Source organism: Pseudoliparis swirei, chromosome 22, assembly GCF_029220125.1.
Source record: "Pseudoliparis swirei isolate HS2019 ecotype Mariana Trench chromosome 22, NWPU_hadal_v1, whole genome shotgun sequence".
NCBI classification, from domain to species: Eukaryota; Metazoa; Chordata; class Actinopteri; order Perciformes; family Liparidae; genus Pseudoliparis; species Pseudoliparis swirei.
The window spans coordinates 18,010,605-18,036,439 of record NC_079409.1 but is presented as its reverse complement, the minus strand read 5'-3'; the positions used below and the strand labels follow the sequence as shown (position 1 = coordinate 18,036,439).

Sequence of the window (25,835 nt, the reverse complement as noted above, 5' to 3'; positions counted from 1 at the left end):
AGATACAAATCCCTATGCGTTACTGTTTGCTGTGGTACTGTTGAATCTTTGCTGTATGTGGATGCATTATGACTCCCTTATGGCTCATGGATATTATGTTATATGTACTGTAATGTACAGGCTGTCCTTTATACATTTTCCCCATAAACCATTTGAAAAACAATCACCAAAACTATTCTATGCAGCTTCAGGAACGCATTTTGTGACACATGCTGATACGGCACATTGCTGCTCTTCCTCCTCTCACATGCACCATTAATTACATCTCCATTCGTTTTCACACTGATTGAATGCAAAGATCTCCGTGTTTACTATGATGTGCAGACCACAGTTTGTCAGAATGGGCCGTGTGCTGTCTGGAACGGTGGTCAGTGATGTTGGAGCCCCACAGGGAACTGTTCTGTCTCCCTTCCTCTTCACCCTGTACACCAGTGACTTCCAGTACAACACGGAGTCATGCCATCTGCAGAAGTACTCTGATGATTCTGCAGTGGTCGGGTGTATTAGGGATGGACGGGAGGAGGAGTACAGGGCAGTGGTGAGTGACTTTGTAAAGTGGGCCGATGAGAACCACCTGCGGCTGAACGTGGCCAAGACCAGAGAGATGGTGGTGGACTTCAGGAGGAGGCGACAGCTCCTACACCTCTGAGTGTCCTGGGAGTGGACGTGGACATGGTGGAGGAGTACAAGTACCTGGGCGTCTCCATCGACAGCCGACTGAACTGGAAGGCCAACATCAACGCTGTGTACAAGAAGGGATGAGTCGTCTCTTTTTCCTGAGAAAGCTTACCTTCAACGTGTGCAGCAAGATGCTGGAGTTATTCTACCAGTCGGTTGTCGCCAGTGTGCTGCAGGTTGCCATTGTCTGCTGGGGAGCAGCATCGAGCCGGTGACACCAGCCGTCTTAACAAACTGGTTAGGAAGGCTGGCTCCATCATCGGCTGCCAGCTGGAGCACCTGGAACAGGTGGTGGAGAGGAGGTCGTTGAAGAAACTGGTGTCCATATTGGACAACCCGGACCACCCTCTCCACCACCTCCTACAGGGACAGAGGAGTACTTTCTCCAGACGTCTCCTCACGCTCCGCTGCCACAAGGAGAGATACAGGAGAACATTCCTGCCGACGGCTATGAGGCTCTACAACAGTTCACCTCTTGCCAGATCACCCTAACCCTTCTTATATTTTGTGTTTTGTTTTTTTATTCTTGTGTGTTGCTGCTACTGACTCGACAAATTTCCCCTTGGGGATTAATAAAGTATATATCTATCTATCTATCTATCTCATGTCCTCCGGATAATTTAACATTTAATTCCACATTATCGTTAACCCAAACTATTTGAAACGGAATCCTGGCTGCAGCTATAACATGTAAATTGGTCTCAAAAGATAATCTATGTTTTCATATAGGAATTACTGAATTATTCATCCAGGCATTTTCCAGGCCTTCGTAGGAAAACCTGTGATGCTGAACCTCAAGTGACGATCAGGAGAGAGTGCGGCGGGGAAATGTCTTGCACTTGTACTCACTCTTTCCTTCTCGCTGACTTCCTCTTCTCCTCATTGAGCTCATGGGCAGCATCCCTCAACTTGACCTCTGACCCTGGGGCACTGGCTGGAATGATGTCCAGTTGGAGCTCTTTGCTCTGAAAGGCACACAGTTTGATTTATGTTCCACATAACAAGCATGGTGATCATTCGCTAGTCAACACACCGATGTGTGACATATTTGCTTTCTCTTAGCACCAGTTCATTAAAATGAACTGCTGGGAGATGGAGTTTAAAAAGGGACATGAGAGACAGAAGGTGACAGTTGACAGTCTCCAATTTCTATCTAGATCTGACCACCTGGTCCAACTCTTAAAATTAAAATAAAAGTAAAGCTGCGGGTAGTATGCATGATTAAATTAAATCAGATAACACATTATTTTGTTGAATCTCATACTAGAAAGTCTGCATGACAAGATTAGATCCATATTACCAGAACCTTTGCCAGACATAGATTCCATCAACGGATTCATGGCTCTATGTTCTTTCATTATCCAGCAACCAAAACAAACATTTTAGGATAAAGCATACGAATAGTCAAGAGGAATAGACATCTGTATTATTCTCAGATTTGTATCAATAGTGTGTACTCACAGCCTTGTTGGAGTCAGAAGAAATGCCCAGGGCTGTTTCCAGGCAGGTTCGGTATTTGTCCATGCGGAGAGAAAAGTCCCTGTAGCGCTTGTCCACCGAGGACACCCATTTCTTTATTTCCAGGGCATGGGCGTGGCCCTTGTCACAAAACCCATCCGCCAGCTGGATCAACAGCTTTACCCGTTCTTTGGTTTGCTATCAATAGAGAGACATTCAGGGAGGGGACAGAGAGAAAAGAGAGGTGGCCGCACAGAGCCAGCGCCGGTGGAGGAAAGGTAGATGAGAGAGTGAGAGAGAGAGAGAGAGAGTTAGGAATCAGTGTGCTGCTTCATGGACATAATAGTTTGCCCTCTAACACAATAACAGGGACACAGCGCTGAGGGATCGGGACAATACAACGCCCTGGGAATGGGCCTCCCAGAAGAACACAGGACTGTGAAAACGAACACACAACACAACGAGCACAGCAAAAGGCCAACGAATACACACAGAGTTTCAAATCCTTCACACCTTTCTATTAACACGGTCGGTCATACATTCCCCAAATAAACACAAACACACACGCACCTTTGCTGTAATCTGGAAGTCTTCGTGCTCTTTAAGCAGCTCCTGTGTGTGGTGAATGCTGGAGCCAGTTGATGTGTGTGTGGACAGGTAAAACTCCCCAGTGTCATGGATCCACTCCAGGGCCTGAGGACACAACCAATCACGAGTGAGGAACTTTACATAGCAGAGATTTCTCGACTAACTGTCCGCAGCTGAAGACCCGGTACAAGGCGGTACACTTGAAACTCTCATGGCAGTCGATTTAAAGTCAAGGGGGTCGTTTCTATGCCTCAATCAGGGTTTGATATGTACAGTGTTTTAAGCAGTTTAGCTTTATGATGCCCTACTGATCACATTCATGGTAATTCAGGATTACATAATGTGACTTCCATAATTCTAGACTGAACAATATGATACAGGATTTAGATGTTACAACCTATTTCAATGCAACCTATTCATACATTTCTAGAAATCAGTTTCCAAACGTCCGACATCATCTCTATTCTGTATCACGCGCTTCATAACTGGGTCTGCAGGCCCTGACCAGCAGTAGCAGAGCTGGCCAAGTCAAACTGTGAGTCCAGAAAGTATTTGGGCCATGGGGATAAAACCTGGATCGCCCTAAAAAAAGCCTTGTCCTAGAAATATCTATGATGTCATCGGATTTTATTGGCAAAGTGCATTGCCTTGTGCCTGCGCTGTGCTATCCAAACACCACAAGGTGGAGCTAAGTATCTGTATTTAACCAACATGAGACTTGGCACAGAAGGGCAGAGTGAAGAGCATTACTACCACGGATTCTTACTCACTTCAGCATCATGAGAATAAAGAGTGTCCAGCAGTCAAAGGAACGTTTAAATAACACGCTCCAAATGTCAGCTCAATCCGAGAGATGTCCATCTCATAGGTCCTTTTATGTTAAGATGATCTACGATTGGTTTGTCTCAGGAATAGTGCGTGTTCTTGTGACCTATCAACCTAGCTCAGATCTCTATTCTTACAAAAAAAGAAAGAAAATACTTTAAAATATCAGTGGTTGAACTGTTCAGTACTGCCTGAGGGGGCAACAATTTGACAATGCTCTGTAATAAACCTTGTGTTTATATTTAGTGGGCTATATAATCATAGATGTCTATCAGCTTACATCCTTTTAAGTATATCTTAAATGTACCATTACTAAGAAAACTTATGTAATATGACCCGCTAATAAATTATATTGTATTGTATATTTTTAAACATGTTTGCTGCTGCTTCACATAATTTCCCCCTGGGTATAAATAAAGTCAAATCAAATCAAATCTAATCTAAAGATGTAAGGAGTAGTTAGTACATAGTTCCACCACAAACAGATGCCAATCATCTAACAGGGAGGAGGCTTATTTCTACTTACTCTGTTCTGTCATGAATTTATTGACGCAATCTACCAATCTGCTTGGCCTTATCTCCAAATTGTGCTTTTTCTGTAAATGCACACATAAACAGTACGGCACACACATGCAACAATAAGGACACACCTGTTTGGCGCTGCGTTCAAACACCACATATTGCTGGCACTGGTCCAGCCTCCGCTTCCTCATGGTCCAGAAGTGAAGCACTCTGTTCTCTCTCTGCAGCAACTCATTCAAGATATCTGATGATGCGACACAAGCACAACTCAACATCTGTATTACTGCAGCATCACACAAACAATATTGAACACCTGAATTTATAATGTTGTGACACTTTGGATCTAAAAAGTCAAATGAGCCAATAACTTGATAAACATCTTTGCAAAACATAAGATGCAGAACACATACAGGTGATAATTGACCCATCTACTTACTTTTAACCTGAGTCTCTGGAGCTTTGACATGGGACAACATGCCCGGCATGTTGACACTGTTCCTGTGGAGGTACTTCAGGAAGACGTCAGCATTACGCCTGGCTAATGTGCACGCCTGGAAGTGTGCAGGATGACAACAGATGCAACTTACAGAGGGCTCAATAATGATAACCTTCTGACCACTGGTTCAGGAAATGAGTCAATAAACATGTCTTTTCTTAAATATAAAGTACAATTAATTCTTCTTTCTCACCTTGAGGAAGGCCTCTTTCTGTTCCAGATGTTTGCTGATCATTGGGGTGACGTGGTCTGAGTCACTGTTCGGGCCCAACTTATCAGCACCACCACACCAGTCCTCTTCTCTCTTGTACTCCTGCTCCAGGCTTTCTAACACACTGCACACCTGAAACATAGACGATACAGTCCATACAACTATCGTACAAAATAACACTGAAAAATAACCGTCTGCTGCTCCAGACATGCAACCAGTGAAACTACACATCCCTGTGAGCATTTTCTCATCATAAACTTTCCTTGTCAATCAATGTTCACAAAGGAGAATGTAATTCACATGACGTTGTGGCTCAAGTTCACTGCTGCTCAAAAGCATCCCACACAAATACCTGCTCAGAGGTCTTGTAGAAGGCCACAGAAGCGTTCACCAGCTTAAGTCGGTCCTCCATCTTCAGCATCAGCTGCTGCCAGTGGTCTGCCACCTTGACGTCAAACCAAACAAACCAGCTCACCACTTGCATTGTTGTGGTTTTCTTTTATAGATGTATGAGATTGTAAAAGAGAGCGGTACCTTTTCAGCACAGTCTCTGATCATATCCATGTCGTAATGGTTTGCCTGGAGTAAAGCCTCAGCCTTCTGCTGTACCTGCAGCGCACTCTGATGGGTTTTCTTCATGGGGGTGGATAAGGGTGAGATAAAAACAAAACCAAAAAAACAATGAAATTCAAAAGTTATATGGATCTCTATATACCAATGATTGCTTTGAAAGTACAGCCGCATCTCCCTGTTGGACCCTGCGGGGCCGTTTGGTGGTGAGTAGAGGAGTGGGAAGCAACAGAGGATAGAGTTTGATTATAGCCGTCATAAAGAGTTTGAAGATGCTGAAGGGAGCATGCTGGAGAGGAAATGAGATAAGGAGGTGGAAAAAGGACAGTATCTTGTGTTTTTGTGTCATATAATAAGATTGTTGCTCCTTAATGGTGTCGGAGCACAAGAGGAAAGGAAAACAGAAAGAGATTAAGGACGCAGGAGTGGCTTCCTAGCCCCCTTTGGTAATGTCTGCAGCTCCTGCGGAGTAGTGTCAAGGAGGACTTTCACATATCACTTGTTCTTTTCTGACCACGCGGGACCCATTGCGGGCTTCAGGGACTAGTTATGGCATGCGTGTTAAAATTCTCACAAAAAGTCTCACATAAATGTAGCTTTCTTCTTAGCATGCATCTTTGTGTGTGTGTGTGTGTGTGTGTGTGTCTATGAGAGCTCCGTGGAAGTAGGTCAGCTACAGGGCTGCATGAAATGAGCCAGACATGTTCAAAGGTAACACACCCTGCATAATCAGTAGTAAAGAGAAATCTAGATATTAGTCATTTATAATTCCATTTCATGGGTGAGTTCAGAAAAAGGCAAAAAAGATGAAGGGCAACTGAGTAAAGGAGATGAAGAAGTGAGAAGAGATGATGTGAAAGAGAGGTGAACACAGGAACAGGCAAAAAGAAAAGGGAGCAATTTTTAAACATTTTAAATACATTATATGTTGTATTTTACCTCTATTGCATGTTGGAATTGTTCATGTTCCTTCTGCAGCTGTTCGGCTTCCTGTAACGAACTGGCAGTGATCAGACCGGCGTTCAGCATTGACTCCCCATTACGGATCCAACCCAGAACCTAAGGAACAGAAAGATACAAAGATTTTTGTAATTGTTCCCATTTCATTGTCTTATTATTTGTTCAACAGAATTGAATAATTGTACACCTTATGCTTTGAAAACATCTCCAATCAAACTAAAACATTGTCCAATCACTTCACAAAGGGGGAAGCTGTTCATCAACTTTCTCAATTGTCTTTGTCCTGTATGCTTTTTAAAAATGTTCTCCTTTTCCCATCAGCTCAACAATATTCTTCCTCCATGTGCGCACATTTTCTATCTGTCTCTTCTCATACATATATATTGTTCATTGCTTCTCAAAGCTGGTGACCTCCTTATTCCCTTGCATCCACACTCCTCCAGTTCCTGTTTCTATCTTACATTTTTTTTACCTCGTACACATTTCCCTACCGACAATATAGATTACATATTTTACTTTGTCCTTTCTCTCCTGTCTCTTTAGTTTACACACAATCTCCGAGATGTACACAGAATCCTATATGCTCATAATTTTGTTGGCCCAGTTTAAGCCAAAGGGCATTGAAACACAATCTCTCTCTCTCTCTGACTCAGGAAACACACCTGCTGTGTGGCTGATGGGCAGAACTGCCACGGAAGCTCGGCTATAAAAGTGATGATAGAACACAGCTCAGACTCTCTTGTATCAGCAACCTTAACAGAGCTTACATTTCCATTGCACATGCAATGAATGCCCCGAGGCAGGACCGGTATGTTAGATACTCAATATATTAGTGGAGTGGTATATACACTATATATCAAATAATGCATGGACACACAGCTGCAACTCCTGACATGATGAGTCCATATATGATTCATTAGTGTGGTACGACATGCCATTAGGTTTACAACATACACGCCAATACCACTACAACTGATGACACTTTACAGTACTTGAGTGCTTCCATTTTTGCTCTATCCATAAACTTAAACTGGCCAAGATGGAAAGGCTTCAATATGTATAAATAAATCATCTGCAGCAATGTATAGGCTACAATTACCAGATCATGGTTGTGTCCAACTGTAGTCAGACAGGGTTGCAGTAGTTTCACAGGATTTGGTGGAGATAGAGAGACTTTATGCAGTAATGTAAGGCGGAACCAGTTTAGCTGTGTTTTTCACTGTTATCTGAGAAATCTGTAAAAAAACAAAACTAAGATGTACATTAGTTTATGATGTGTGCTCGAGGTAGTTTAAATGCATTCACCATCTTAAAAGCCACTGATTCATAAATCACTTGAGCTACACAGACATGCATAGGCTCCTGAAACGGACCATAGTGGTATATATAGAACCGCCTCTCAGTGGATAGATGAGCATCATATTACATCACTCCATCATCTTACAGTCAGATTTTTCAGTAAAAACAATGGCAGTGAATCTTCTGAAATGTATTGTCGCTATACTTTCTGGGTGTCATTTTTGTTATTTTGGTCTCAATTTCATGTCTACCACCACTGTTGTTCAATCTTTCATTTATTCTAGTTCAAGTTGAAACATAAAGCCTTTTGTTATTCGGCTGCACCGCTATGATAACAGGTATAGTTGAGAAAATAAAGGGAATGTTGGTTTTGGTTTTGCTTTGAAGACCGCATTGGAAACTCTAAATTGTCTTGCTTTAATTATATTCAGCTACTGAATTATTTTTGGGAGAAAATCTACCAAATTTCAATTAATTTCCCTCTCTCAATAAAACTTGGCCGAGCATCCAACCAAACTGTATCGCTTCGACTGTTTCCCAAAGTCAGAATGATACACACACAGATAGAATAGAAATACAGCAATTAAGAGAGAGGGGGGGAAAGCAAAGGGGGTAGTTTGGGGTAAGAGATTGTTGACACAGGTTGAGTCATCATGGTCATGTACCGACAGAACATCGTGCAGCTTTTAGCACTTCAACACACTCTGCTGTAACGTCACGGTACGCTGTAGCAATAAGTTGTCCGGCTGGCCTTCAACAAGTCAGTTTGACCTCAGCACTACAGATAGCCCGAGGTGTGTTTGCTTCTGAAATGCAACACATGTAAGCAATCATCTATTAGTACATGTATACACCTCCAATAGCTCTACGCCCAATACACCATTTGTTTATTGTCAATAAAACGTGTTTACGCCTGCGGTTATTCTTCCATAAGTAAAACGCCTCTTCTGTAGCGTGTTTTCTTGGCTACCAAGATCCTTCCTACGGAACACTTTCCTATCATTGCTCTAAGGCTTCACCATTGTTTATCCTTGTTAAACTCTCTTTGTCTTTTCCTCTCAAGTAGATACCTGTTTGACTTCAGCCTGCAGATGCCTCAGTTGGACACACTGCTCCAGATGTCTCCTGTGCTGCTCTGCTGCCAAGTCCAACTCCTGCTGCTTCTCGTGGAGAAACTCCAGCAGGTCCTGGACCCGTGTGGCCATGTCCACGTCTCTGTCGCACAGCAGCTCCACACCTGCACACAGTAAACACTTTTATGATATTGCCAATAACAATCTATCTTTTATAATGCGTGTTTATGTGTGTTTTTTCTTCTTCCTAGCTACTCAGTCAATAATCACCAACTGTACTTGTACTGACCATTTTAAACAGGTATTGAATAGAGGTAATGACAGGGAGAGGTATTAAATATGTATTCCATTTATTACCTGCATTGATAGAATAGCAAAATATTTTTTAAATAGATGGCATAAACAGCTTACATTTTAATAGCGTAAAGCCCCAGAGACTGTGAAATGCTGATCTTGTGAAAGCTGACGAAATAACGCCATTTCAGCACAAATCTTTTCTGACAAATTTAGCATTCCTCATCTGCACTCCTATTCCCATCCTACATTGTGTGCCAGTGGTGGTGCTAGCTGCAGGGCCGGCCCTAGTAAATGTTATTGTCCTGCAGAGGCAGCTTTACTACCACGGAAACATCCATGTAGTTTAGTTTATTAACTGGATCCCCATTAGCTGACGCCTTAGCGGCCGCTAATCTTCCTGGGGTCCACAGAAAGGACAACATGTAATAAATACAAACATGTAAAACATGATGTGAATCAAATAAAAAATAGCACATACAGAATAATAAAAAGTATTATAATGCAGTCGAGGACTAGGAGGTATATTGTGCAGTACATCAGTAATTTATACAAAGAAAGATCAGATGGCTACAAAAGGGAGGGAACATCTCAAATGGTTCATGGGCCGAGGTGGACTTTTAATTGTTTTTTAAAAGACAAATTATTACCTGTATGAGCTAAATGATGAGGTAGTAAATCGCAAGCAGTAATTGCACGAAAGATAACTACATTTGAGGAGGTTTGTTTTGGAGGTTGGCGGTATATCAAGTGACCTAATCTTGCGTTCCTTGTGTGATGGTTATGTCCATTACATGTATATTGTAACTGATTGAAGAAATATTCAGGTGTCTGATGAAATATTACCTTTCTGAAAAACATGAGAAGGCAACATTGAAGTTTAATTTCCACTGAGAAGCATGATAGGCGAGAGTGCATATGTGCTGTATTAGTTCTTATTGAATACAGAAGCAGTACTGGTGTCGCCGGCTGGCTGCAGATGTTTGCGTCACGTCAGCTTTGGTTTGTACTCTCTAACTTTCTCACAGAGAGCTTTTCACCATCAGTCTTTGCTTACTAAATAAATGCACTACCGCTGCTCACTGTTTTTGTTCCCTCACTCACCGGACGCCTGGACCTCGGTGACATACTGCAGCAGCTCTTGTCCCTGGTGGATTACGTCGAAGGTGAGGTTGTTCATCGTGAGCGCCTTGTCTGCATGGTGCTGCAGCCTCTGCTCAGCCAGTGTCAGGTCCTCCGTGTCAAAGTCACTCGTCTGCGGGGGCAGTTCCTCGTTCCATGACTCCAGGTCTGAGATGATCTGGGGGGGGAGGAGAGAATGAGATAGGAAGAAGGGTGAGAATGAACGAGATCGAGAGTGGCGTCCTACTCGGTCACGAAAATGACTGGGAGGCAATCAACCCAATTACAACAACAACACAATTCTAGTTTTATATAATTTGGCATGCCTTTTTTGGCTTCGTTTGGCTGTCGAAAGGAAATAAAGGCGTCAATATTACACCAAGAAAACAAGATGTCTTACAACTATGATTCCCTTTTTTTCCCCCTGAAGGGTTATTTGGGAGTTTTTCCTGGTCCGATGCAAGGTTTTGGGGCAGGGATGTCTATGTGTACAGATTGTAAAGCACTCAGAGACAAATTTGTAATTTGTGAAATTGGGCAATACAAATAAACTGAATTGAATTGAATTGAATGATTCACCGGCACAAACATTTAAATAAAGTCCAGCAAAGGACATTCCATTATAGACATACCTATTTATGACTCAGATATTTTTTGAATCCCAAGTCAGACAGTTTCATCACTGTGACCCAACACCCTGAGCTGACTGCGTAATAACAGATCACATACTACACAGATGATGCATGGCTGGTAAAGCAGACGCACTGAGATGTCAGTGCTTGTCTCTGACCGCCCACGCAGACTGAATAATGATACCGGGGGCACCTTGATCTTGGCACCATCCAGCTCTGTCTGTCAATGTTTTTTACAAACTCTGGAGATCTAGTCTACACTTTTAGAATGTATCCACCTCTTGCTCTGGTGCAGATGGAGTCACCTTAAATGGCCAACAAACTGTACCTGAAGAGAGCATCAGGTCTTATTTAACACAGACCGTTACTAAACACAGGGTTAGAGAACAATTTCCTCTTTTGTGCAAGTGTATTTTATTATAGTTGTCCTGTAAATGAAAGTATCCTCTTTTATTGATTCTCTGATTGATGTGATAATAGCTGTCACTGCTGTCTGCTGTTGAGAACACCTGTTCCTGGAAGGTATTTACCATTTAACACCTGGAGGAAGCAACTTCGATAACAAAGAAGAGGTTACATTCGGTAGATTTGAGAGTAAGAGGAGCCTTTCTGCTCAAGCGCCACAAACTGTATGGCAAGACTATATTGTTCTCAAGTGACATAATGATATGGAGAAGATATATATCTGTCCCACAGATAGATATCCTCTGTAACTTGTTCATAGTACTCGGGGTCCCGGGACAAAGGATGTCGTATGTGTACAGATTGTAAATCCCTCTGAGGAAAATGTTATTGAATATAGACTGATAATATGAGCCTATTGTACAGGTTCTGGCCATTACTCATTAATGGGTCATTATTGTCCTGACCTCTAAGTGCTTGAATACACTGCGCCTCTGTTATTTATATGGGACCAGGTGTAGATTGTAATCATACCTCAAAGATTGACATTTACAGTACTTTGGTCATAACATGATTCACCAAGACAACACTGATCAGATTTCAACATTCGTGCTCTCAGCTACTTTGGGGGCATGTTTTGAACCTCGAGTCTGTCCTACATTCAGCTGTTCTGTAACCTTAAAAACTAATGGAAAAAACGTGTCAATTTTAAACGTGTGGAGTAACCATGCACTGACAACTGGACGTCTGTGAGAGATCCATAAGTAATGGGAATATGTCATGCAGTGGTTCATAACAGTGGGAACAGTTTGATCTGTGCGCACAAATTTAAATGAGATGCTATGGCAGCTGTCCTCATCAATTCATCCGCTGCGATCGTGTTATTAAAACATCGCCAACAATGGAGAACTTTAAGTGAATGGACTTGGAAAAGCAAAGTCCAGAGAGATTTATTGTGGGACCGAAGAAAACATGTTGATGTTTGCATGTCTGTAACTTTGATTTAGATCAAATAGAAAAAGCGATGGTCAAGTAAGAAGATTCATAACATGAAACAGAATATCTGTATGAGGACATGATCCTCTCAGGCCGAGCTATTTTAAATTCTGAATCTCAGACTAGACCTCCATCCTGCTGATGTTCGAACACAACAGTCCTACACATACTGAGGTTTGATTCATAGCGCAGCGACATATGTATAGTTTATATACAGAATTTACAACAGAGGTTGGTGTATACTAGCAAGACTAGTTTACTGCAGGCTCAGTGTATGATTGTGCAATTTTACGTTTATGAAACGTTTAGGGAAAACCAGCGAATAGATGCCCACTGCTCCTAAGCAACCAGGACAGATTATATACAAACTGATTTACAGTGAGAAGCGTACTCAGCAAATAACGTTCAACAATATGCAACAGCGTGTTGTATAACAATATGCAACATTAATGTGCATTATTTTAACAAATCAGAATCTCTTTGTTCTCTATCATTTCTCTCTTCCACTTGGTTTCTTTGAGTCGTTCTTTGAAAACTGTAATTCTCCTGATATTGACTATGAAATCAGAGGCTCAACCAGAATATATTTGCAGGTTTACTTTTTAAACTCCAGCAGTCACCAAGATGCAGTTTCACCATAAACAATTATTCGTTTAGATCCAGTCGTTATTTTTAGCACAGAGAAAGCTGTGAGCTTTCCTGCAAGACGAAAAATGAATGAAACCTCAAATGTTGAAAGGAACAAGAGGTCATTTGGCTTTTTGATATTTCGATATTAATATATGTAATTAAATTATTATTGAAACAAAAAAGAAAAATTATTAAGAGCATGTTTCTCTGTTTATGTAGTTAATAGTGCTTCACTTTGGAAAAAGTCCTCCAGGAATTTGGATTGACAAAAATGTCCCTGCAATAAAACTTTCTCTGTGGAAATGTGTAACTTTCTCGAGAAGCACCCAGAGTAATATTATCATGCTTTCTTTTAGCAGAAAAAATAACACCTTCTCCAACTACAAGTCTGGCAACAAAATATGAACTTACCAAGCAGTCCTTTGCACTCTGCTTCCCTCTCCTCTTGCAGTTGAGTAAAATACCCTCTCTGTGCAAAAAGACCATCTCCCTCAGCTGCCAACACTGTGGGGACTAAATAATGGAGGAGACAAGTCCTCTACTGACCATGCTGTTTTTTCCCCTCTGTGGTGTGCACTGACACAGAGTTTATCGTCGGAGAAGAAAGCATTGTGAGACAAGTGCATGTCTCACCTTAACACCCACTCATTCAAGCCAAGAGGGAGTGGCGCTGTGCATGTGTGTGTGTGTGTGTGTGGGCAGGGAGTGGAGGGAGCCTCCACCCATCTTCATGCTGGAGCACTTCGTCATATTAATCCTCTGCCTGTGTGTGTCTGTGTGGGCGTACTTCAGTGTTCAACATGGGAGATTAGCAGATTCACCACCATTCCCTGACTTGACACGCAGAGCTAATGCAAGACTTATCTGGTCTTTTGGACTTTACAATACAGACAAAACTACTTGAAAACCAACCCCAGGACTTCCATCAGCACTCAGTAGAGGAGAATACATTCACGAGAAGCCGTAATAAAACGCCATATATTTTGACACCACGCCAAATGTGCACTTGATGGATTTTAAAAAGAAGTGTCAATTTTGGGGGATCATCAAAGTGATTAAAATGTATCTTGAGAGGAACATGAATGTCTGTAAGAAATGTCAGACATTTCACTCAAAACCATGTCATGGTGGCGCTTGTGGGAAAAATCATCAGTTCACTAGACTAAAATGATTGAACAAAATGATGTACCATCCAGGATAAACAAACAATGATGACACAAAAAATAATTTCAGACCAAGATATTTACTTTCCACAAATCTACATTTACTTATAAATAAATAAATAAAATAAAATAAAAGGGAAATGGGAAAAATGTGTAATTCATCCCTCAACATAGTATGGTTTAACAAATCTGATTTGACAGCCATGCTAAAAATATGTCTTCAAGAAGCAGTTAAGCACTCACTCTCACAATGGGACATTAAGGAATTAGCGGGGGGCGGGGGAGGGGGGGCTAAATTGGATTGAGTCAGTGGATGAGATGCGTCAAGTAGAACTAAATACTTCTTATTTTTATCGTAGCACATGTGAGAGTATCGCTGAGTATCGATTCAACCAGCAGGCATCCTCGGACTGAACCTCCCTTTTACTGTGTAACGGTCCATCAGCTCAGAGTCCCAGTCATTCTAGTGTCGCTTGTCATATTTAACTAAAAATAACGCATTTAAGAGAACATCTACAAGGCCAATAAACCAAACAAAGGTGTGATGTGTTCTCATTTATGTCCGTCATTGCCTTCTTCTCAACTCATCACATTCTCTGCCATTTCATTTTCACCTCCACTATTCGGCTTGATTTATTACAGCCGATAAACACCTTTGTCCTCTGCTCGACTCGTACATTTCTACTTTTCCACCCACCACCTTCCTCCTGTAGGTAGGTTTATACATTCTATTCCACCTCTGATGTTTGTCATGCTCATTAGTGAAGCTCTTTTCCCAAATAGTGCCCCATCAGATGTCATACATGTAAGGATATGGATTTCACCCCATATTATGGTGCTCTACTTCATTTGTTCATTCTCACTTTTTTTCCTGAAATGTTGCAGGATAGAGCAAAAATAAATATTCATAATGCACCAAACTTCCATCTCCCGCCTACTCACGTCAATGGCATCCCTCTCAAAGATGCGGAGCTGGAGAAAGAGCTCCAGTTTGATCTTCCTTTCTTGGAACAGCTCCTCCATCTGTCCCTGGGCTTCATCCAGCTGCTGCAGCACACTCTCGATGTGGGCCATGGAGCTGTTGTGGGGAGTCTTGTTGCTCGAGATGGCCGAGTCTCTGTGGAGACAGGTCAAATGTAGAGGATTTAAAGGTGCAGTGTATCAGTGATCAGAGTTGTGGCTCTAAGTCATTGTCAATACATGGCTAAGGGACTCAAAGAAAACATAATTTTGTTCTTTTTGAAAAATGTCCCTCTCCTTTGATCTGTTCACTTCGTCTGTTTGGGAAAATCCCTTCTATCTTTCACCCTTCACCTCAATACCACATGATAGTCTAATGATCACAGAAAAATGCCAAATCAGGCCACAGGGCTTTGCATTCCTTCGTTTTGGTATGAAGTATGAATAAGTTGTTTTCAGTGATACAGCAATGCCGTTTTAATGTTGTCCCTCTAAACTTTTCTGGATAAAACTAAAGTGTTAATGTAATGCATGCGTGAGGCTTATTTTCGTGTATGTTATATATTAACGCACCTATGAGTGTAGCATGTATTAACTAGAACGGGCACTCGGTAGAGCGCATACCTTCGCATATCACAAGATTGGGCATTGAATTATGAACATTTTGGCATTAGTTGCATGACAATTGGATACAAATTTACCATGCTATGGTAAAAAGAAGATGTTGACCTTTCCATGACCTTGACCTTGACCTTTGACCTGATTGATCCCAAAATCTAATCAAATGGTCCCCGGATAATAACCAATCATCCCACCTAATGTCATGCGATTCAAGAAGATGTTGACCTTTTCATGACATTGACCTTGACCTTTGACCCGATCGATCCCAAAATCGAATCAAATGGTCCTCGGATAATAACCAATCATCCCACCAAATTTCATGCGATTCGGTTTAATACTTTTTGTGTTATGAGAGTAACACGCATACAAATAAATAAATAAATACACGGCGATCAAAACATAACCTTCCGCATTTTCAATGCGAAAGTAATAATGGTCACCTGAGCTGTTGTATGAGGTCCTCTCCCTCCTTGATGACATTGACAGTGGCCTGCAGGGTGGTCTGCTGCTGCTGGCCGAAACGCTTGATCAGGTCCTGCACCGCTTCCACCGACTCGGCGTACACATCATCCAGCAGCTCCTTCTGAAGCTCCTCCAACCACGTCCACAGCTATCGGGGATTGACAGGAAAGGAAAGCCAGTTAAAACACAGCATCAGGTAGTGCACGCACGCCAGGAGAAGAGGGGGAAAAAGACAGTCAAAAGGGGGCGGGGCAGATACACACAGCCCCGTGAGTTAAACACAGATGGAGGAATCAATAAGACAAGCTACACAATGGACTGACAAAAGATTGGAGAGGGACAAATATCCAACCATCTATGCTCAAAGCTGGTGTTTTGTGAATGGTCAACTTCGTAACAGAGTAGACATCTGGCTGAATTGGCTCAGCGTACTAAAGCCCTGGCACACCATCCAGGCTGGAGAAAACCACGGTCACTTTTGGTATTGTAACCATCATCCACTTAGTAGCACACATGTTACTGTTTACCCAACATCTATCAGTGACTTCTTTTAAATCACTTCTTAAAACCCATTTTTATAGAACTGCTTTTCAGTGATGTCATCCTTTTATGCAGTTCTTTGGTTCCCCTCATTGAGTTGGTCTGTTGTTCTTTATTTTGTATTTGTATTTTACCATTCATTTTTTCCCTTGATTCTCTGTAGAGCACTTTGTAAACTCTGTTTTTAAAGGTGCTGTATAAATAAAGTTATTATTATTATTATTATTATTATTATTATTATTATTATTATAAAGACATTGACACTGTTGTTTGTAAAATACAAAAATGGCTGAGTGGCTGTTTTTTTGGAAACACTAAACCTTTTTTAGTAAAAGGCCTGGTTGCAGTTTATGTCAGACACGACTGACATTGTTGGTGTTTTGGTGGAAGAAGCAATATGGGCTTTCATCTGTGGCATGGTATACACTTAATACAAAATAACAGTATTAAGTATAAGTATTTTCCCAACAAGTCACTAACATAGATTGATATACAATTATAGAAATGAATAAGAGAGTGTGCCTTTTGGAGTGACTTCATCTATGCACTTCATGAGTATCATCAGTGCAGATGAATCCCCTCTCATGCAATGTAGTTCATGCTCTGTCTCCACAGTGAACCTCGAGAACCACGAGAAGAGGTGATGAGCAGGAGAGGGGAAGCATTCATGTGTGTGTGCGCGCGCACACACACACACACACACACACACACACACACACACACAGCGACTCGCACCAGTGTGAGCTGACAGATTAGATGAAGGAGATTTGTCCATATGGACATTGAAGACTAGCTTCATTAATAACACCACAGTTCTGGTGTCTCCATGAGTCTGTGTAAACAGGTTGCGGTGTTAATAAATGCAGAGCAAAAGCGATATGTTGACAGTCAAAGATGAGCTGTGACTTGGTATGGATTCCCTTCATTTTCTTAATTATTTTAAAGAATGAGATCAATAATATAAAGTACATTTAATGAGGAAGGTATAATGCACTTTAAAAGGATGGGAAAGCACCAATATTTGCACAGAGAACAAAAATACACACACACACACACAAACACACAAACAATCTCACTCTCATTATGAAGGCAATACTGTCAGTAAATTATAAAGTCATATTTGGTGCAGATGTATAAGCATCAAAAGGTTTGGTTGTAATTCCTAATGTGTGATATAGAAGCACAACTAAGTGTGTGTGTGTGTGTGTGTGTGTGTGTGTGTGTGTATTGACATAAAATGCAGTAACAATTGAACACATTTAGAAGTTCTGGCAAAATCATAATGATAAATGCAAAAAAAGTAACGCCTGTGTAAAAGTCATCATCATTATTATCTTGTGGCAAATTAAATATAATTTTATTTATTTTTACCATCAAAATAACATTCAAACGACGGTTCAGTCCTCGTGAATGTTTGAACTGTCTGGGGGCTTTATTAATCGTGTATTTTTCTCACACTAATAACTACCTGCAACTCATTGTTAAGCCTTGTCTATGATGGTAACTATTAAAGAGGAATTCATCATCTTTTTATCATATTAACGTGGATAGCAAAAAAGGACTAATGATTCAGTCGTTCACAGTGGACCAAGATATGGAAAGCTTTTTCCTGTAAGTGTGATCAATAAATGAATAACCATCTCTTCCTCCTCAGCTCCATGAATCATTAGTAGCGTAAACTTTAGCTCTGGGCAAAACAGTCAAATCAATGTGGCAAATTAGGGCTCATTAGGGTTGAGGAGAAGACAGGAGAGAAAATACACACCTCTTTGACGTGTGTGTGAAAAGCAACAGACATGTCCAGCAGGACTTTACGCTGCTCCACACGTCGCACAAAGTCCTGGATGCGATCCTCGAGCTGGTGGGCCGCCTGGTAGATTTCCTCTGGGTCACACTCTCCGGTCTGGGCCAGCTGCTCTGCTGCCTCCAGCAGTTTGTCAGCATTGGTGTAGGTGTTCTGAAACGTTAAAATGAAGTATATTTAAAAAGTGTGCTGAAACCTCGTGTCTAGACTCAAATCTAGATCCTTGTATTGAGCATTTCTGGACTTCCCTATTACGTTTCCACAATGGAATGCAACTTCCAGACATGCATGTTTGTTCATAAGATGGGCATGTGATGCCGAGAGGAAAAATGATGTTAAAATATGAAGATTTGTTTTGGCGTTGACGCTTTGGACTTAAAAACTCACCTGTGCAACCTCCTCAAAGTCCTCGTGTCTCTTCTGCAGAGCCCTGGCTCTGTGTAGAGACTTCCCAACACCGGTGTGTTTACTGAGGAAAGCCTCGCCATGGTTCTCTATCCAGTCTAGCACCTTGAAACACACACACACACACACACACACACACACACCACCACACACACACATTTAATGCACACGGTTGAACAATTATGGTACATTGAGGATGCAGTATACATTTCCGAGCAGTAGGGGGTGCAACTGACTGGCATGATTCAGATCATATAAATATTACAGTCTTCTGTAGATGCTCTCTCTCTCTCATGCTCTCTCTCACCCTTCTGTCTGATCACCCCTTTCTTTTCTTTCCCCCACCCATATGAAGTTGTACATGTTTAAATTACACAAATGTGGACAATTAGGTTTTGCCTAATAGCAAATCCAGAGCAGTGCAAAGTGTCAACATTTACAATGAGGATGAGATAAGCGATACATCTTTGGATATCATTCCCTTATTATCTATTCAACAGATGACCATATTTCATCTGTTTTCTTTGTGGGGTAATTAAAGGGATTTTCAAGTGATGCTTTCAAGGTCTCTGTGAGAGTATTTTGACAGGATATGGAATATTTTGAATACATATAAACACACGCACAATGACCTTGACACTTCATGTGACAGTAAATTGCATCACCATGGAAACCGCTACAAGGAGAAAATGTTGATGAAAGAGTGGATGGAAGAGGAGGAAGAACAAAGTACAGAGATATAAAGCAAGACGCAGAGGGAGACAGAGAGAGAGGTAGATAGAAAGAGAGAGAGAGGAAGAGAGAGAGAGAGAGAGGGAGAGAGGGAGGGCGCAGAGAGGCAAAGAAGAGTTCATGCCCGAAGGGTAGAAATGCAGAGACACTATACACCATCTCAGTAGTTTTGATCTCAGAGCTCTGTCATCCAGATAGAGAGAGATATAAATTCTCAGTCTGAAAACCCATGAGGAAGTGGAAAAAAGGCTTTGAAAAAGCTGTAGCTGATTATATTAGCCTGTATCTTAAAATCCCACCCTCTGCTGATCGGTATTAAACCAAAACAACAAACATTTCTTGGATCTTTAAAACTACAAAATAGTAAGACAGCACCACTTAACATATTGTATGTGTAGCACCCTGAAATATGTTTATGAAAATATATATCTTACCGATTTGATACAACTGTGTCCAATTCTTATAATTTAATTTGAATGTGTGTCTAAGGTTAATTCATGTGTTTGAGAGTGTTGATCACCTGTTTACATACTAACTGTGAAGGGAGGAAAGTGCTTGTTGTCCATTTATAAGAGAGCACTGTCTCTTTAAGAGAGGGGTGTGTGAAGGGCAGGTGCAGTAAGCAGGTTGAAGACAACACAACAAGCTTGCTTTAACCGGGAACTTGTTAAACAAAAGTTGCAAAACAGAAATACAACGTGTTTCTGAACAGTTCATTTTAAGGGTGCAACATATGTGTTGCTTTTCAATTTGCCTAATGTTTGAGCAGTTTCCCATTTTAATATATTTATTAACTATCGATGCAGAATACATGTGCACTGTTGCTAGTAAAAATGCATTTAGTCAAATTCTGGAAACCAGTCAAAATGAGTTTAGTAAAACTGCCACATAATAACAAACTCCATAAGTTGATTCATCTCAGCAAAAGAGTTTGGAGGGAAAGGCGTGTGCAGAGCTGCAGGTGTCTCGTCTCTTACTTGCTGCACATCCTGCTGAAAGACACACAGCTGCAGCCGTTGATGCAGGCGGACTTTGCGATGCTGCCAGATGTTTTCCAGCTGTCTCTGGTGATGCAGCACCTCGTGGATGATGTCGAGGACGTGGTGCACAGCCTTGGAGTAGTTCGCCGATGCCATCAAGGAATCGGCACTTCCTGGGGTCAAAGGTCGCTGTAGTTTATCCAAAAGAGACTTCCCATCCTGGCTCACCTAGAAAAGGGGGAGAGGTAGTTTGACATATTGGACCTAAAGTATTTCCCATGAAAATAACGAAATACTTAAATGATCAGTTTAAGTAAAGATTTAAAAATAAATAAAATAAAAGATTAATTTACACTCAATAACACATTCATCAGATTTGTATTTTCCCACAATATATGGGTACTAATAAAGTAACTACTTTTAACATTTGTTTGAATCTCTGTTTGATACATATATTTGTTATAAATATCTTTGACAATATGGACAATATTTTTGTTTCTACCAAGAAACAATGATACTGTTTTCAGGGAAACAGTAGGGATTTATTCCCCTCTCCCCACACATAGACTTACAAAGTTTTCACTGTCAATAAATATAACTCAAACACAAATGTATTTATTCATTATATTACATATTGAAGTGTATATTTTGAATACATAATTCGGATTATCACCAGTCCTCTTTTGTGTTCTGCGGAGGTGGCATTAATATTTGCCTACTGCATTTGTGTGTGTGTGTGTGTGTGTGTGTCTCTGTGTGTACTGACCTCAGAGTATGCAGTTGTGATGTGTTCATATAATCCCTGGTGATGGTGGATTGTGTCTTCCAGATCCTGGAGTTCAGAGGGCAGTTCTCCTTCACCACATGCCTTACACCATGGCTCCACTTTACTCATGTACTGGGGAGTACACACACGCGCACACACACACACACAATACACACATCGTATAACACATTGTTTAACACAAACCTACATACATATTTAAAAAGGCATACAGTAATATACAGACTTAATCATTCTATCATAGTATGCACAATGAGATGACTGCGCCCTTGATCAGCTATAAGCTAAAACTAGCTCTACATCAAGGTTGGGTAGACGAACTGTTATGGGTGGAAAGAGAGACAAGATAAGAGAAAGGGAAAGTTTAAGAAAAAGGTGACAGCAGTACAGTGAGCTCTGTAGAAAGCTTTAAATAAAATAATGATTCAAATCGTATTCTGTTTTAGGGAAGAATGTTAAATTGTATGGATTTGTTTGAAATCAAATACTAACATCATACTAAGTATGATACAACGTATGAGTAGTGGACACTCTACATTCCAGGACATATATTAGAAAAGCAAGAACTTCTAAATATGAGATGTGAGCTAACTGAACATACTTAACCGCCTCAAAATGCATTGGGACTCTTCAAGCTGTCCAATGGCAGACAGTCTAAATCGATAACAGTTGGATGAATTGATTACAAGTTACGGTAATCAAAACATACAATAACTAATGTCTGTAACGCTGCTCTGTTGAAAATAAAATATCGATAACTTACAAGGAAATCTTGAACATTAAAGACTGTACCGCAAATAGGCCACTCAGCAATTAATAAGTGTCAACAACTAACTAATGCATTGTTACTGCAACCGTAAGCAGAACAGTGCAGAGCAGTATTGATCATTTAAATGGTCTTTTACTTCTATTGGGGTGAAAGCAACCGTCATGCTTGCACATGTTAGTGGAGCCAAAACAACTTCTCTTTCTCTCTAAATCTACTTTATTTCTTCAAAAGATAAATACATTCATAATGTTTGGACTCTAACCTATTCAGTAAAGCACAAATAAAAGAAAATCGTAACACTTTCTGGAGTAAATCTAATCTCCATTCCACCTAAAAACCTGATTTCATTCAAGAATGTCGACCGTATTTGATGATTTGGTTTGTCTATAATTGTGTGTGTGTGTGTGTGTGTGTTTGTACCTGGTCTGCTTTCTGGTGGAAGCTGGCGGACATCTCCAGAAGAGTGCTGCGCTCGTCCAATGCTGCAGCGAAGGCCTTCCACTCCTGCTCCAGCTGACCTGAGATCTGCTGGATCTGCTGCGAGGCATAGTGGCCTGATTCCAGGAGCCGATTCCCTACCGACATGATCCGATTGATGTTCACGTACACGTTCTGTGTTTAAGAGAAGGAAGATGGCAACGATCACAATAAATACTCAAATAAATTGGGTTTTAATTCAATAAAATAATTAAATCTAAAGACACCTTACCGGAGGCTCCTCTGACTCATATGAACAATGTTTTCTGTGTAATGTGAGTATTTGGGCAATCTGCAAAGGTAAATGAACAGGCTGCCAGTTACATTATTGTTGCGGTTTAATTTGGGCTGCCGTGATCCATGAAGGTGAAACCAGCTCGACCGGCTGTATTTCTACAAAACAATCAAGGTGTGAAATATTGGAACCACAATCACAATAACGTTCACAGTGAGAATAAAGAAAAAAGTTTACACACACACACACACACCTACACACACACACACACACACACACACCTACACACACACACACACACGCATCCTCGTGGGCATTAAAAAGTCATTCACTTGGGAGGCATACCCCATGTGAAGAATAAAAATAAACTCATTTGCCTCATATCATTCAGTCTTTTTTAATATGTGGGTTTCAAGCTGTTTTGTCAAGATAGGCACGGATCAGCAAACGCTAATTAATAACTGTGTTAACAGCCTGTTATTATTCTATTCAATTACTGCTCCTGGAGCCTATTATGGCTCTTAGTTTGTTTGTTTCAATCACAAAGGGGAGGAGAGATGAACCCAACACCAGCTACAGTCCTCAGACAGAGACAAATTATGACTTTTCATCCAAATTGAGGGCACTGGATTGTTGCATTGCTCAGTTTAACCTATATGGCTTTGAGACAGTTTCTGATGGCCTCTGATTCGGAAATTAAGATTTGGAAATAGTTTTGAAGAGCTTTACTTTTACATGAAGGAGTTTTTGCAAGCGAACAAAGCAACGCCATTCCGCACTGTCCAAAATGTGAGCTCAGAACGGCTCACATCAGAAGTCAAGTCAAACTGCTCTCGTAAGTTTCAAAGTAACAGTGGTCCACAGTAGTTCACCTGTAATTCTACTATCAATATTACAAAGACACAAATCATATATAACAGGAACATCATTTTTAAGCTACTATAGATCTTATGCGTGCACAAAATGACCTGAAAGAGAACACACACATAGACACATCCATCCGAGTCACAACCAATAACGCCTGAGGCCTCAAGCCATCTGCAAGACGTTATGAATCAGATTAGACGACAGAAGCTGGACTTCTCAAACCCACACGGTGGTGAAGCCTTAATCCAAAACTGATGTGGGAAAGGGGGAGGGCAAAGACAAGGAGAAGGTCTTCCTAACTCAAACCTGATGAGAGTATATGGGGCAAGTGAAACTGAAAGAGAGAACAAAAACAGACAGAAAGAGAGAGAGGAGGAAAAGAAGGGCAACACCTTTGACCCAGAGATCAATTCATCTAAAGAGTGATAGAGACCTAGACTGTAACAGGATCCCCCACCCCCTGTTCACGTGTTTCCTCTTTTCTTTTCTACTTAACATGTTGGGGTGATCAAATCATGTCGCATTTCTTCTAGTTTTTGTGATTTTTTGATTCTTGACATAGAAATTACCTTTGTGTATTTGTGAGCATTGTATATCGGTGAATTAAACTCACGAATATTGAGTTTTAAAAAATGCCAACAAAATTCTGATCTTTTAAAACCTGTAACGCCAACATCTATTTTAAGGCTTATTTTTTTCTCTCTCTCTATATATATATGTATATATATATATATATATATATATATACATATATACTTACATATATATAGAGAGAGATATTTATGTATATAAACTCGAAAATCACACAGAAACAAGAGGACTAAACAGGATTTCTTCAGAGACATACATGAACACACACCCTCTGACACTTTGTATTTCCATTCAGACAAGCAGGCAACAGGAAGGGGAAACGCTGATTCCTGTGGAAGAATCGGTGGAGGGGGCGGTGGTCACTCTGAGTGTACCCGACTGTGTGTATGTGTGTGTGTTCCCAGTTTATTGTGAATGTAGAAGCTATTTATTTGATATTAGTATTATTTTTATAGTAAAAAGGTTGTTTGCTTATTTAGGCTATATGTTTTTATATACTAGAATAGCTTTTTCTTTTGATAGTTTTTAGTTTAGTTGAATTCTTTCTTTCTTGTTGTCGAGATATTCTTAGTCTTTTGGTTGTTCATTTGTTCGTCAATTGGGTAATGCTGTGGGCACCTGTGGTTATAGGAGTAGGCAGGTACAGGTCCAGCATGCACCTGGGTAGGCCAACGCAGGAGAGGCAATGTTAGGAGTTTGTTCTTGTTTGTTTGCTTGTTTTGTACAGTTAAATAAATTATCAGACAAACGTAATCCTGAATTGACAATGCATTCTTTTGGCTGTGTGAACCACAAACCTACAAGTGCGCCAGTGGCAATTTGATTTATGTTTGGTTTTGATTTATCGGACAAATGGCCACTACAGTGAACATGTGTGTGTTTATAATGCAGTTCTATCTGTCTTTTTTACTATGTTCTCTCTGGGGTTATTTTCAAGCCACAGTGTTGACCCTGGTGGCTGTGGATGGCCACTGAGGCCGCCGCCTCTGGGACCTGATGTTGACGGGACTCGCTGCGCATGTGCCTAACACCAATAACACTGTGAGCGGGGGGATTGAGGTTATGGGCCCCTTTCCACTTGGCGACACGTTTCAGACCAAACATATTTGCTGTAAGATTTTTGGGTATGAGGTGCTTTTTAGATACATTTTCAAAAAATCACAAAACGCAAAAGGTAATGCGCTGAACGATTAGGTGTTGCCAGACAGGGATTATACTGACTGTCACTGATGAATTGTGATACAATACAATGTGGCTATATAGGGAATTAAGACAGTGTATTATTTGCACTGGGCAGAAGACAAATAGAAACTGGAAGGGTTAGGTATTGATGACGTATGTGTTTAGTGAGCACAACTAATTAGTCCTCATTAAAGCTCCATGGAGGTAGGGGAGGGCAGGGAGGGTTGGGAAGCAGAGCAACAGAGGGCAGCACACATCTCTGGGAGGGGAAGGGATGTAATATGGGTCAATTATGGGAACAGCACTTTGACAAGACATGACAGAGGGGGCAGAGTTGAGTGGGAAACAGCTGAATAATACGAGAGAGACATTGGCAGGACAGGAACTATCAGTCCACAACGCGTCGTGGCCCAAGGAAGAGGAGGGGTCGGAATAAAATAAGTGGTGCCTGCGTGTGTGGTGGTTGTAAAGGGTTGTTCATTACTGTGAATGACAGTAATGATGACT

At 41.0% G+C, this 25,835-nt stretch overlaps 1 protein-coding gene across 4 annotated transcripts in view; it reads right to left on the bottom strand.

The window, feature by feature from the left end:
- The window catches only part of triob (trio Rho guanine nucleotide exchange factor b), a 104,619-nt gene that overhangs the window by 29,008 nt on the left and 49,776 nt on the right, over positions 1-25,835 (bottom strand). For all 4 annotated transcript variants that reach the window (XM_056443779.1, XM_056443780.1, XM_056443782.1 and 1 more), the window contains exons 9-26: positions 22,397-22,588; positions 21,190-21,321; positions 20,421-20,651; positions 18,694-18,816; positions 18,268-18,459; positions 15,941-16,110; positions 14,862-15,036; positions 10,079-10,274; positions 8,678-8,844; positions 6,288-6,407; positions 5,313-5,411; positions 5,131-5,223; positions 4,761-4,910; positions 4,508-4,622; positions 4,200-4,315; positions 2,707-2,829; positions 2,140-2,334; positions 1,528-1,643 (exon numbers count right to left, since the gene is read on the bottom strand). In XM_056443779.1, the coding sequence (XP_056299754.1) occupies positions 1,528-1,643; positions 2,140-2,334; positions 2,707-2,829; positions 4,200-4,315; positions 4,508-4,622; positions 4,761-4,910; positions 5,131-5,223; positions 5,313-5,411; positions 6,288-6,407; positions 8,678-8,844; positions 10,079-10,274; positions 14,862-15,036; positions 15,941-16,110; positions 18,268-18,459; positions 18,694-18,816; positions 20,421-20,651; positions 21,190-21,321; positions 22,397-22,588 (2,705 nt within the window). The remainder of the gene's footprint in view (positions 1-1,527; positions 1,644-2,139; positions 2,335-2,706; positions 2,830-4,199; positions 4,316-4,507; positions 4,623-4,760; positions 4,911-5,130; positions 5,224-5,312; positions 5,412-6,287; positions 6,408-8,677; positions 8,845-10,078; positions 10,275-14,861; positions 15,037-15,940; positions 16,111-18,267; positions 18,460-18,693; positions 18,817-20,420; positions 20,652-21,189; positions 21,322-22,396; positions 22,589-25,835) is intronic.